General features: G+C 55.1%; 1 protein-coding gene across 1 annotated transcript; it reads left to right on the top strand.

Moving 5' to 3' along the window:
- Window positions 1-1,084: 1,084 nt before the first annotated feature.
- Window positions 1,085-2,032, top strand: LOC102462131 (olfactory receptor 52B2-like). Its single transcript, XM_075907042.1, has 2 exons — window positions 1,085-1,269; window positions 1,486-2,032. Exons 1-2 carry the CDS (start codon window positions 1,085-1,087, stop codon window positions 2,030-2,032), a joined length of 732 nt encoding a protein of 243 aa, XP_075763157.1.
- The last annotated feature ends 10,667 nt before the right edge of the window (window positions 2,033-12,699 follow it).

The following is a 12,699-nucleotide window of genomic DNA, read 5'->3' as shown; positions in this document are numbered from 1 at the left end:
GAATGGCTGCGGGAGGACCTATTTTAACATAGCAGCAGTGGAGCGTCCACACACCCTCTTCTGAAAGAGCTTTTTCGGAAGAGGAGTTATTCCTCGTGGAATGTGGTTAACCGACGTCGGAAAAAGCCCTCCGTTATTTCGATTTTCATTCAAAATACCTCAGTCACTGTGAGGACGCTGGTATTGTTTGTCCAGAACAATGACTGTTATTCAGGAACAACGGTGCAGTGTAGACGGACCCTAGCAGCAGTCAGTACCAGGTTGTGATTGGGTTCTCCTCTCCCACATGCCCCCTTTTTTGTCTCTTCTCTAAAACAAACAGTCCCAGAGTTTTCAGTCTGGCTCACTAGGGCAGCCTGCCCCATTGCCACAGCGGGTCTCAGGAATCCTATTTCCCCCTGCTCTGCCCTTCCCAGAGACGCCTGTCTGCTGCCACATTGCCTGGAGAGACCGAGGGACCCACACCGAGCACATGCCCCTCGCAGGCCAATTTCCATCCCACTTTCAGGCATCTGAACGTCGTGTTTGTTTTGGCCACGGCAGTGAATCAGCAGCTGTTTCCATTGATCTGCAGGCAATGCCCCCTGGGGCTTGTCCCTCAGGGGCGTCCTACGTGGGTTTGTCACCAGGCACAAGTCTTTGGTTTTCTGACTCTGAGCCACCAGGCAAACAGGGAGCTGCATCAGGCAGGGACTCTCCTGCCTGGGTTTCACTGTGGTACAGAGCAAGGGCGGGTAACGAGTGTCTGTGCTGACGTTTCTTTCTGCTGCCTTACAAGGTTTCCCACAGCAGAAGCTGTGGGGATAGTTGGTCCAGCGAGCACCATCCGACATGGGACGGACCCTGCAGGGCCAGTTGTACAAAGGGAATTTCGCTGACTAACAAAAGTGACATTTTCAGAGTGTGCAGAGACTGACGTGCTTCCCCCATGAGCAGAGCCTTCAGTGGTGCGTTCTCTCCCTCCAGGCGTGTGTCCTGCGAGTGTCATCTTCAACCCTGGGTGCACAGAAGAAGTCGGGGGCTTGTGTGGTGCATGCGGGAGACACCGTTCTGCCTGAGAGTCGGACACTTTCTCCCCTGCTCCATGGCACATTCCAACACAACCCACTTCACCAACCCCTCCACCTTCATCCTGCTGGGCATCCCTGGTCTAGAGGAGGCCCACGGCTGGATCTCCATCCCCTTCTGCATCATCTATGTCATAGTAATCTTGGGGAACTTCATCATCCTGATCATTGTGAAGAGGGAGTCGAGCCTCCATGAGCCCATGTACTATTTTCTCTGCATGCTGGGCATCTCCGACCTCATCCTAACTACGTCTGCCCTGCCCAAAATGCTGAGCATCTTCTGGTTCAATGCCAGGGAGATCGATTTCAATGCCTGCCTCACCCAGATGTTCCTCATTAATTCCTTCTTTTTGGTAGGATCTGGGATTTTTGTGGCCATGGCGTTGGATCGCTACGTGGCCATCTGCCATCCCCTCAGACATTCCACCATCCTGACATACCCCGTGGTGGCCAAGATCGGCCTGGCTGTGCTGCTGCGCAGTGGCCTGCTCGAGTTACCCCTCCCCTTACTGGCCAGGCAGTGGCCATATTGCAGAACCAACATCATCCCCCAGCCGTACTGTCTGCACATCACCGTGGTGAGCCTGGCCTGCGCCGACATTCGTGTCAGTAGCTACTACGCCCTCGCTGTGACATTGTGTGGGATAGGTCTGGATGCGTTATTTATCGCCATATCCTATATCCATGTCCTCAGGGCCATCTTCAAACTCCCCACAAAGGATGCCCGGCTCAAGACATTTGGAACCTGCAGCTCCCACCTGTGCGCCATCCTCGCCTTTTACATCCCTAATCTTTTCATCATCCTCATAGCCCGGCTTGGCCAGATTTTGCCCCTGCACTTCCACATTCTTTTTGCCAACTTGTGTTTTTTGATGTCACCTACGCTCAACCCCATCATATACGGGGTGAGGACCAAACGGATCCGGGCCAGGCTGCTCTCCCTCTTTACTCAAAAAGGGATCTAAGGTTTTTCCCAGTGCTCTAGCTCAGAGACTCAGCTCAGTGAAGGGCTGGTTGGAGACACATGGCTGGGGCCTCCTCCCGGAGTCACTGACTGGACAGAGAAAGTGCCAGTAACCTCCTTCCTGGCCTCCCTGGGCTGTGTCAGCAGAAGAAAGTGAAGACTCAGTCTGTGTACAACTCATCTACCCCCAGTAGCCTGGGGATAGGCAAAACCTTTGTCCCTAGGGCCAGCCCCTGGAGTAAGAATGAGGGCTGAAGTGTCAGCCACAGGCCTGGTGTGAGGCTGGTAAGATAGGGAACAGTGCTCAAGACTTTGTTGATGCTGGGAGGAAGAGGCAGGCCCTGCTCACAGCACGTGGCTAAGCAGGGCTGGTGTTGCGGAAACGCTCATACCCCACAGGCACTAGGCAGAGGCCGGGAGCACCCTGCAGAGGGCTGGTACCAGAGCAGCATGTTAGGAGACAGCTCGATAGCAACACACGCCCCACGGGTAACAGGGACAGAGCAGCCCAGGGCCAGGACAGGGTCTGACGTGGCAATGTGAGGGAGAGCGATGATTTGATTGAATCCCCATGCAGGTAGGTAAGTTCAGAGGGTGGCACCCTGACACCGCAGGAGTGAGGTGTGTCTTGTGTGTACCTGTGTAGGACAATGTTCTATAAGGGGAATGCACTTGTCTGCCCACGGGGCGAATGGAGAATCCCGTCCTTGAGAGAGCCTCTCCATGGCAACCGGCACACGTGTGTCTGACAGAGGAGCTGGATATGAGCACCTGGCTGCATTTGCAATAAAACTTTAGGTTCCTTCGCCCTTTAGCTGATTGTGTGTTCATTGCACATCTCTCAGACTCTGCTGCTCCAGCTGCTTGCACAGAGCCCGTGTAACACGCAGGGGAGCCCCTGTGCTCAGCCAAATGGGTAACACCACAGTGCCAGTGTAACACACAGGGGAGACCCCACACATAGATGAATGAGTATCAGCACAGAGAAGAGGTATCTCATGGAAGAGCCACTGCACACATCTAAACGGGTAAGACCATAGAGCCGGTGTAACTAAGGGTATGTCTACATTACAACGTGAATTAGAACTAACTTAGTTCGAATTAGTTAATTCAAACTAAGCTAATTCGAACTAATGGATCCAGACTAATAAACTAGTTCGAATTAGCGTTTTGCTAATTCGAACTAGCATGTCCACATTAAGTGGACCCTGAACCGGGCTTAAGGATGGCCGGAAGCAGTGCTGGCAGGGCATCAGAGGAGGACTTAGAGCATGGAGATGCTGTCTCAGGCTAGCCGAGGGCTGCGCTTAAAGGGTTCCGACCTCCACCCCGGACACACAGTTCTCAGGGGTGCCCCGCTTGCAAAGCAGTCCTGGCTTGGAGTGCCCGGAGGGCCCACACTGGGCACATCACAGCACTCGGCCATCAGCCCGGCTGCACTTGCTGCAGGCTGCCATCTGGGGAGAGGGGGCTATTGGGGTTCTGCAGGAGAGCTTCCACCCCCAGAAGCCCGCAGAGCCAGCCCAGTCCTCCCCATCGGGGCTCGTGCCCCATTCCTCCCTCACCTCCTTCCACTTACCCTTCCCTAGCCCCTTTTCTTGATGTACAAAATAAAGATAACGTGTGGTCAAAACTAGAAACTCTCTTTATTTAACGAAACTCAGGGAAATTGGGAAAAGGAGGTGGGAGAGGGGAAGAGAGAGGGTGGGAGAGGGGAGGGGGAAAACTGGGAGGAGGGAGCTGAAAGGGGGAAGCAAGGGAAAGGAGGGGGTGGGGAAACTGAAGGATCAGGGGTGGGGGTCTCGCCGGGCCAACCGCCTCCCAGCACGGCGAGGGAGGGGGCCTCAGGGTCCCCGGGGGGATGGGGTGGAGGGTGCGGAGGTTGAGGTGGGGGGTGTGGACATTGAGGAAGAGGTTGTGGGGGTTGAGGAGGAAGAGGTGGGAGGGGGGCAGGAGTGGGAGGAGGGACAGCAGTTGGGGGGGCAGCAGGCGCAGGACCGGCACGGGGCACCATGCTCTGCAGCAGGAGCTGCAGGTTGGTGCTCAGCCCTTGGAGCTCAGCCAGCAGCTCGTGGTGGACCTGCAGGTCTTCCCGCATCCAGGCCTGCAGTGTGCGGTGCAGGGCTCGCAGGGCCCCCACGTGCTGGTCCCTGTACTCCTGCTCCGTGCTGGCGGTCCGGAGCAGGCCACGGGTGCGGGAGCATGTCCCGGGCGGGGTGGTGCGCCCTGCACGAGCAGCTGGAGCAGCTGTAGAGACAGAAGAGAAGGGGTCAGTTCTCCCTGGGGACGCAGAGGATGATGCCCAGCCCCCTCCCCCACCCCGCAACGTGAGGGTGATCATGTCCTGCACCGTCACAGCCGCTGTGCTTGTACAGAGGCCATGGTCAGGATGTCTGGCTCTCCCCGGGACTGGGAGCTGCCCCAAGACCGCACCCATGTCCCTGTGCCATGTATAGTGTGGCCGGGGCGGGGGGGAGGGGGAGATGTCCCCTGCCTCCGTGTAGAGGGGACATGTGAAGGGAAAGCATCCTGCTGGGTCCTGCCCCGGGGTCGGGAGCATGTCACGTCTCTTTGTACAAGCATGTGCCTATTGGGGAATGGCCCCTGGGTGTCACGCAGCTGGAGCCACCTGCCCAAGGGTGGCATGGCACGTGCTCGCACATGCACAGGTGTCTGCGTGATCCGTGGGAGGCATGGCCCACGCGCGCGGTCCCTGGTCTCCCTCCCACTTCCCCCCCCCCGAACTACTTAATTCAAACTACTTACCCGGTACAGTCGCCCTGGACGACCCTGCTGGAACAGCTGGAGGTGGCCCCTCCGGTGCGCCCAGGTCAGGGCCCTCTGGTCCCAGCTCGCTGTCCCCCGGGCTGGCACGGACCACCCCGCCCCGCCCCCCAAGAGTTGGTGGAGGGCGGGGAAGTAGGGGCAGGTGTCATCCCCTGCAGCGGCGCCGCCCCTGGTGGCCCTGGCGTACCCCTGCCGCAGCTGCTTCAGCTTAATTTGCACCTGCTCTTGGGTGCGCCTGTGTCCCTTGCGGGCCATGGCAGTCGCTATGCGGCCGTAGATGGCCGTGTTCCTCCTCCTAGTGCGGAGATCATGGACATTGGGGGCCTGCCCCCAAACCTCAATGAGGTCCATGACCTCCGCACTAGTCCAGGGGGCCGCGCGCCGTCTACGGCCCCTGGCTGGCCCCTGGGTGCTTGGGGACTGGGCAGGGGATGGCTCGCTGCCACTGGCTGCCTGGCTCATCGTGGGGCCACTGGCTCAGGGGCAGAGACTGCTGGCAGGGCTGTCTGTCTCCAGTGCTGTCTGGCCAGAGTCTACCCCTTTAAGGGCCTGGGGCTGGGGGAGAGAGAAGAGTTTTCCTGGCTGTGCCCAGAGTGGCCACCAAGGAAACCTGGGGAGGGCTAGCCTCCCACTAGTTCGAATTAAGGGTCTACACAGCCCTTAATTCGAACTAGTAAGTTCGAACTAGGCTTAATCCTCGTAAAATGAGGTTTACCTAGTTCAAACTAAGCGCTCCGCTAGTTCGAATTAAGTTCGAACTAGCGGAGCGCTAATGTAGCGCCTATCAAAGTTAGTTCGAACTAACGTCTGTAAGTTTGAACTAACTTTGTAGTGTAGACATACCCTCAGAGAGGAGCCCTCACATACAGTTGAATGGGAATAAGCACAGAGCCACTATAAGAAAAAAGGGGAGCCCATGCACACTGCCGATTGGATATCAGCACAGAGCCGGAGTCACAGAAAGGGAGCCCATGCACACAGCCAAATGGGTATCAGCACAGAGCCGGTGTAACACCCAGGAGCGCATGAACACAGCCGAAGGGTTATCAGCTCAGTAAGAGGCGAGCAGTGACAAGGTGGGGTCTGATGGGGTAGGCCCTGGTCCCAGAGCGGATTTGCCTTGGCTCTGGGAAAACCTAATCTCTTTGGCTTGGTCCAATTTTCAATGCCCCTTACTCAGGGGAAATACGGCCCTCCGGCCTAGTCTCTAAAGTTCAGTGCCTCTCCCTCAGGGGAAATACACCGCCCTGTCACACACCCTCCCCCTTAAGTGGGTTCTTAACCCCTCATCAAACTCGATCCCTTCTCCTTCTACCCGGGAAAAAAAATCCGCATTAATGTGAGCCCTCCGTGGTCGCTGGGCTATGCCGAAACCATAGGGCTGTAGTGATAGGTACCACCTCGTTATCCGGGGATTAGTCTCTTTCATGGTCTGTTACTAACAGAAAAGGGGTTCCCCAGCAAATACTACCTTAAAGCATCCACCGCCCACTTTACTGCCAGTGCTTCTTTTTCTGTGCTCAAATATCCCTGCTCTCAGGGGAACAGCTTACAGCTCACATATATCACAGGGTGTTCCTCCCCCTCAATCCGCTGGGACAACACTGCCCATAAGCCCATCTCTGATGCATCCATCTGCACTATGAAAGCTTTGGAAAAATCGGGGTTGAACAGGACGGGGGCCGTTAGTAAGCCGGTCTTTCAGGGCTTAAAAAGCCTTCTCACATTCAGCAGACCATTGCACCCTGTTCTGCCGAGCGTTTTTAGTAAGGTCGGATAATGGGGCTGTGACGTAGTGGGGGTACCTGGCTGGTTTCTATGCTGCTGGCTCTGGGGTAACCCCCACTGGCTGCCGTGGGTACCACGACCCAGCAAAACAGGACGAGTAACTATGCAAACCAGTATGGCCAGACACCCCCCATGGAGAGGAACAAAGGAAGGTGGAATGCTGCCCTGGCTGGGGGGCAGGGCTGGAAGAGGGTTAGTGAGTTGCTGTCTGGGAGCATGGAGGAGACATCCTAGGGACAGGGGCTGGAGTTTAGGGGCCCAGTCTCCCCCATCTCAAGGGGGCCTGAGGCATCCTAGCCCAGCTCTGTGACCAGATTACATCTGTGCTGTGCTGTATCCTGGAGAGGCAATAAACTTCCTCTATTCCACCGGCTGGTGCAGTCTGTTTGCGCCATTTCGGGGTGCAGGAGACGGGGGACCCCCAACGCGCCGTCACAGGGGCGGCCAATGCTGCAAAATCCGGTATAAACCAGCTAAGACCAGGAACTGGCGGACCTGCTTTTTCGTGGTGGGTGTCTTACATTTCTGCAGGGCCTCCACCTTGTCAAGCCGAGTTCGTAGGGTTCCCTGCCCCACCATGTACCCCAAGTAGGTCACTTCGCGATGGCCCAAGTGACATTTTCCCAGGTTGGCCATAAGGCCTCCCTCCTGCAGGGTTGCCAGGACCACTTCTAGGTGTTGTAATACATGTTTCATGTTGGGCTATAGATCACTATGTTGTCTATGTAGGTGGCTGAATAGAGATGGTGTGGATGTAGCAACTGTTCCATTGATCGCTGAAACATGGCAGTATCCCCGTGTAACCCGAACGGCATGGTCACAAACTGGAACAACCCAAACAGCATGGGGAAGGCAGTTTTCTCCTTAGAGGCTGGAGTAAGGGGGATCTGCCAGTATCCCTTCGTCAAGTCGAAGGTAGAAATGTACCTCACTTGGCTGAGCCGGGCTAGTAACTCATCAACCTGTGGCATCGAAACACAAAATGGCATTAACCTTGCGGAAATCGATACAGAATCGAATTGCACCATCGGGCTTCGGGACGAGTACAATCGGGCTCCTCCATTCACTGTGGGACTCCTCTTCCACTCCCATCTCTATCATCATCTGCAGTTCTTTTTGGACTTCTTCCCACATCTTTTTGGGGAAAAGCCGATGTTGATCTCATACTTTGTGTCCTGGGAGGGTGGCAATATGATGACAGACAACTTGGTTCGCCCAGGTTGGGTGGAGAACCTGTGAGAATTTCTGGATCACTTGCTGAAGCTCTTCCCATTGCTCCAGACTCAAATCATCACCCAAGATAACCTGCGTGGACCCTTGGGAGTCTTCTACCAATGGCCCTAGTTCCCAGTCTGGGGTGTATGGCGCGGTCATCAGGCCCTCCGCTGTCTTCCATTTCTTGAGGAGGTTTACATGGTAAGTCCGCACCTCCTTTCTCTTCCCGGGTGACCTCACCTCATAATCCACTGGTCCCACATGTCATACCACTTCAAAAGGGCCTTGCCATCTGGCCAACAGCTTGGAGACATTTACCTCCCCCCCCCATTCCCCTTCTGTTCTAAAATTTGATTTGTCCTTTTCATATGTGTTCATTTTTTTGATTGTATCCTTTGGTATATATGGTTGTACCAATTTTCTTCCACTATTTGATCTGAAGAAGTGAGTCTGGCCCACGAAAGCTCATCACCTATTAAGCCATCTTGCTAGTCTGTAAAGTGCTACATAGTCCTGTTTTTTGTTTCAGGATTTCCTTAGGCATTCCTTCTCAGGCAAATAGCTTAAGAAGTTCTTCGGCGAGAGTGTGAGCGATGGTCTTACGAATAGGCACCACCTCAGGGTAGCAGGTGGCGTAGTCCACTACCACCATGATATATTGACACCCCGAGCTCGCCTTCTCTAGTGGTCCTACCAGGTCCAACCCGATCCGTTCTAATGGGACCCCTACCACTGGCAGGGCCAATGGTGGCGCCTTCTCTACCCTCTTTGGACTAATGAGTTGGCATTCTGGGCAGGATTCGCAAAAGTCTCACACCACTCAATGGATGCCGGGCCAAAAATATCTCAGACTCACCCTCTGCAGGGTTTTCTTTCATCCTAGATGGCCACCCCAAGAAATCTGGTGAGCTAGACATAGTACTGTCTTCCTGTATTTGGCGGGGACCAGTAGTTGCCACATTTCTTCCCCTGTCTTGGATCCCATACTTCTCAATATAGGCAATCTGATCGTACCTGGAACTGCGGGCCTGGAGGTCTGCAGGCATCAGTTGTCCCCTCTTCTTCTGGTCCATGCACCTGCTCCCAGGCTCAGCTTACGTTGAGTCCTCACTCTGGTTCCGCAGGGGCCCAGACTCCCCCATCTCAAGGGGGGCTGAGGCATCCTAGGCCTGCCCTGGAACCAGATGACATCTGTGCTGTGCTGTATCCTGGAGAAGCAATAAACTCCCTCTGTTCTACTGGCCGGTAGAGTCTGTTCGTGCCATTACAGGGGTGCAGGAGATGGGGAAACCCCAACGCGCCCTCACACCTGATTTCAGAGGTGCCTGGGACAGCCCAGGATCTCTTACTTGTGCTCCAGCCCCATAGGTTACCTCCACTGACATCCTACCTCCCCTGGCTTTTATCTGAGGTCTCACTCTTGAGCATGCGCTTCAGGGCTGCGGGGGCAGGGTCCGCCCCACCCCCGGGGCCAGATGGACTCCTTAAGCTTCAGTGCTGGGCAATGCCATCCCGTCACAGGGGGCAGAGTCACATCTTCCATGTGCCCCCAGAAAATATAAATGGCCATGCGAGGTCCAACCAAAGGCCCATCCATCCCAGCATCCTCTCTCCACACAGACTGGTGCCCAGAGGTGAGGAACAGGGAAACCATCATCCACTGATCCACCGCCACAGAGAAGGGGACATCAAGTGACCAGAGAGGGCTTGTGCTTCCCTTGTGCCGTCATTTCTAGTTCTCTCTGTCTATCTTCATTAACACCCTTGATGAGGGGATGGGTTGTAACGTCGGCAAGTTTGGAGATGAAACTAAGCTGGGGGTAGTGGTAGATACGTTGGAAGTCAGGGATTGGGTCCAGAGTGACTTAGACAAATTAGAGGTTTGGGCCAAAAGAAATCTGACGAGGTTCAACAAGGACAAATGCAGAGTCCTGCTTTTGTGACCAAAGAATCGCAAGCATTGTGACAGGCTGGGGACTGACTGGAAAAGTAGCAGTTCAGCAGAAAAGACCCTGGGGGTTACAGTGGATGAGAAGCTGGATATGAGTCAACAGTGTGCCCTTGTAGCCAAGAAGGATAATGGCATATTAGGGTGCGCAGGGAGGAGAGTTGCCAGCAGAACAAGAGAAGTGATTATTCCCCTTTATTTGGATCTGGTGAGGCCACATCTGGAGTATTGTGTCCAGTTCTGGGCCCCCCACTACACAAAGAATGTGCAATTGGAGAGGGTCCAGCGGAGGGCAACCATAATGATTAAGAGGCTGGAGCACATGATCTATGAGGAGAGGTTGAGGGATTTGGGCTTGTTAAGTCTTCAGAACAGGAGATTGAGGGGGGATTTGAGAGCAGCCTTCAAGTGTCTGAAAGAGGATTCCAAAGAGGCTGGAGAGAGGCTGTTCTCAGTGGGGGCAGATGGCAGAATAAGGAGCAATGGTCTCAAGTTACAGTGGGGGAGGTCTAGGCTGGAGATTAAGAAAACCTATTTCACTAGGAGGGCAGGGAAGCGCTGAGATGGGTTCCCTAGGCAGGAGGTGGAATTTCCATCCCCAAAGGTGTTTGAGACCCGGCTTGACAAAGCCCTGGCTGGGATGGTTGAGTTGGGATTGGTCCTGCTTGGGACAGGGGAGTGGACTCGATGACCTTCTGAGATCTCTTCCAGCCATAGGATTCTCTCTGCCCATCCCTCCTGGGCATTTCTAGGCTATGGGACCTTATGGGCACTAGGCATAACCCCAATTCTTCTATTAATGAATGATTATTTAAAATACACAAACACAGAGAGGAGCCAATTCCTCCCTGACTCAGCCCAGAGGCCAAGACGTCTCCTCTCCCTTTGGGAAGAGACTTTAATTGCTGTGGAATCCTCACTATGGATGGAGAATTCAGCAGCACAGACAAGCTTGTCTCCAGCCTATTTACATGGAGACGGTTGCTCATTCATTAGAGGCTGAGAGAATCCCCTTGGGACGGCCCAGAGCTGTATTATAGTCAGTGCCCAGCCCTGTGCCGGCTCTCGGCGCGGGACGCTGCTGCAGACGCCGGGCTGAGAGAGGTGCAGGACACGGCTGCCTGAGGGGGATTCCCAGGGAAGACACGTCCCTCTCCGCACTCACAGGTACCAGCTCGAGCTGACGGGCTTTCCTGCCCCACACACCCAGCACAACAGTGTGTGTGATGGGATAGTGAATAGGTCTGGGGCCCTCTCTGCCCTGCCCAGACATTCCACATCCCTGGGCCCTTGTCACAGGGGATGAGTTTGCTCCGGTATCACAAGCCAAAAGGACCCTCTTTTCAATGCCCCCACCCCAGCTGACGGGCTCCAGGCCAGAGGTGGCTGAATTTCCGTGGCCCGCGGATCCTCCAGGACGTAAGGTTTCAGGACATGCACATCACAAGGCTAATTCTGAAGCCAAGACCTGGACTCTGCTCAGGCTCCTTATTGTGAAAACTGCCCTTGCAGTGAGAGCTGAGAAAGGAGCTCAGCTTCCAGCGGTGGGTGAGTTCACAGACACCGTCCCCTCCTCCCCGGCCTCTCAGGGCTCCGGCTGCTCACAGAGGGGCTGCCACATGAATTGTTCATGGTAGGGAGCACGGCAGGGCGAGGGCTCTTCGCTGGCTGCCCGGGCGCCTCTGGGATCAACTGTCAGGAATGCTCCACATGAGAGAGGCTGTTCCTTCCCTCACTCTGTGTGAGACGGCGGCTGAACTGTCGCGCGCCAAACCTTCCGGATCTTTCAGCGGGTGGCCGATACCCCGAGTCAGAAATTTCAGTCTAAGCCGTTGCACTCTGGTGACAGGCAAGTGAAAATGGTGCCGTCTAGCTGAAGATGTCAGACCCCCTGAATAAAGGGGAGGCCGGCAGCACCACCGGCAGTGCCCAATTCATCTGTGGTCCCAGTCCCCCGGCCACTCCACAGATGCCTGGGGCGAGGAGTTCCACAGCCCCCACGTGTAGGAGGGAAACCGTTTTCTTTACCCCTGTGATATGTCCAAACGTGCACTGTGAGTGAATGGTCCCTTATTCATGTGCTCCAAGACAGAGTCAATTATTTCCCTAAGAGGGTGGGGAAGCACTGGGATCGGTTCCCTATGGAGGGGGTGGAATCTCCGTCCCTAGAGGTATTTAAATCTCAGCTTGAGAGAGCACTGGCTGGGATGATTGAGTTGGGAATGGTCCTGCCTTGATGACTCCTGAGGTCTCCAACCCTGAGGGTCTGTGATTCTATGAAATGCCCGGGACACTTTCTTGATCTGTAGATACAAAAGGTTACGCCCAGGAGGGACCGTTTGCTCATCACATCTGAGCTCCTGGTCCACACAAGGCATTAAGTGTCACGGAGACAGCCTGTGCTGAGCGCCAGCATGTGTGTTTCTGCCCGGGCCAGAAATGGGTTTTACTTCCTGGAAAGCTGAAGTTACAAAGATGAGAGTTCAGGGGTCAGCAGGGGTAAGCCCTGCCGTGATGCAGGCTTGGCTGTGTCTAAAGCATCCCAGAGCACTCGCTAGCCCCTTCCTTTGGAAATCCTCCAGCGCAGGAGCTTCCCAACACTCCCAGGCGTCTGTTCCAGGGTCCTGACCCCGTTAGGGAGTTTTCCCCGGGATTTAATCTAAACCGGCCCTGCTGGTCTGTGGCTACAGAGCACAACGAGCACCTGAAGACCCTTGTCACGTCCCCCCTTCAGATCCAAAGTCGAGCTGTCCGGTTCCTTCCCCCTTTGCTCTGTGACCTGCATTCCACCCCTTGGATCCTTGGGGTAGCTCAGCTCTGGATCCTTTTCCGTGTCTCCACATCCTCTCTGGACATTGCTGGCCCAATCTGGACACAGGGCTCCATCAAAGTAGATTGGTGCTAACGTGCCCTGTGGTTTCTGTTCTCTG

Source organism: Pelodiscus sinensis, chromosome 1 (assembly GCF_049634645.1).
Source record: "Pelodiscus sinensis isolate JC-2024 chromosome 1, ASM4963464v1, whole genome shotgun sequence".
NCBI lineage: Eukaryota > Metazoa > Chordata > Testudines > Trionychidae > Pelodiscus > Pelodiscus sinensis.
Note: the sequence above shows the minus strand (reverse complement) of the source record. Positions and strands in the feature narration are given on the sequence as shown.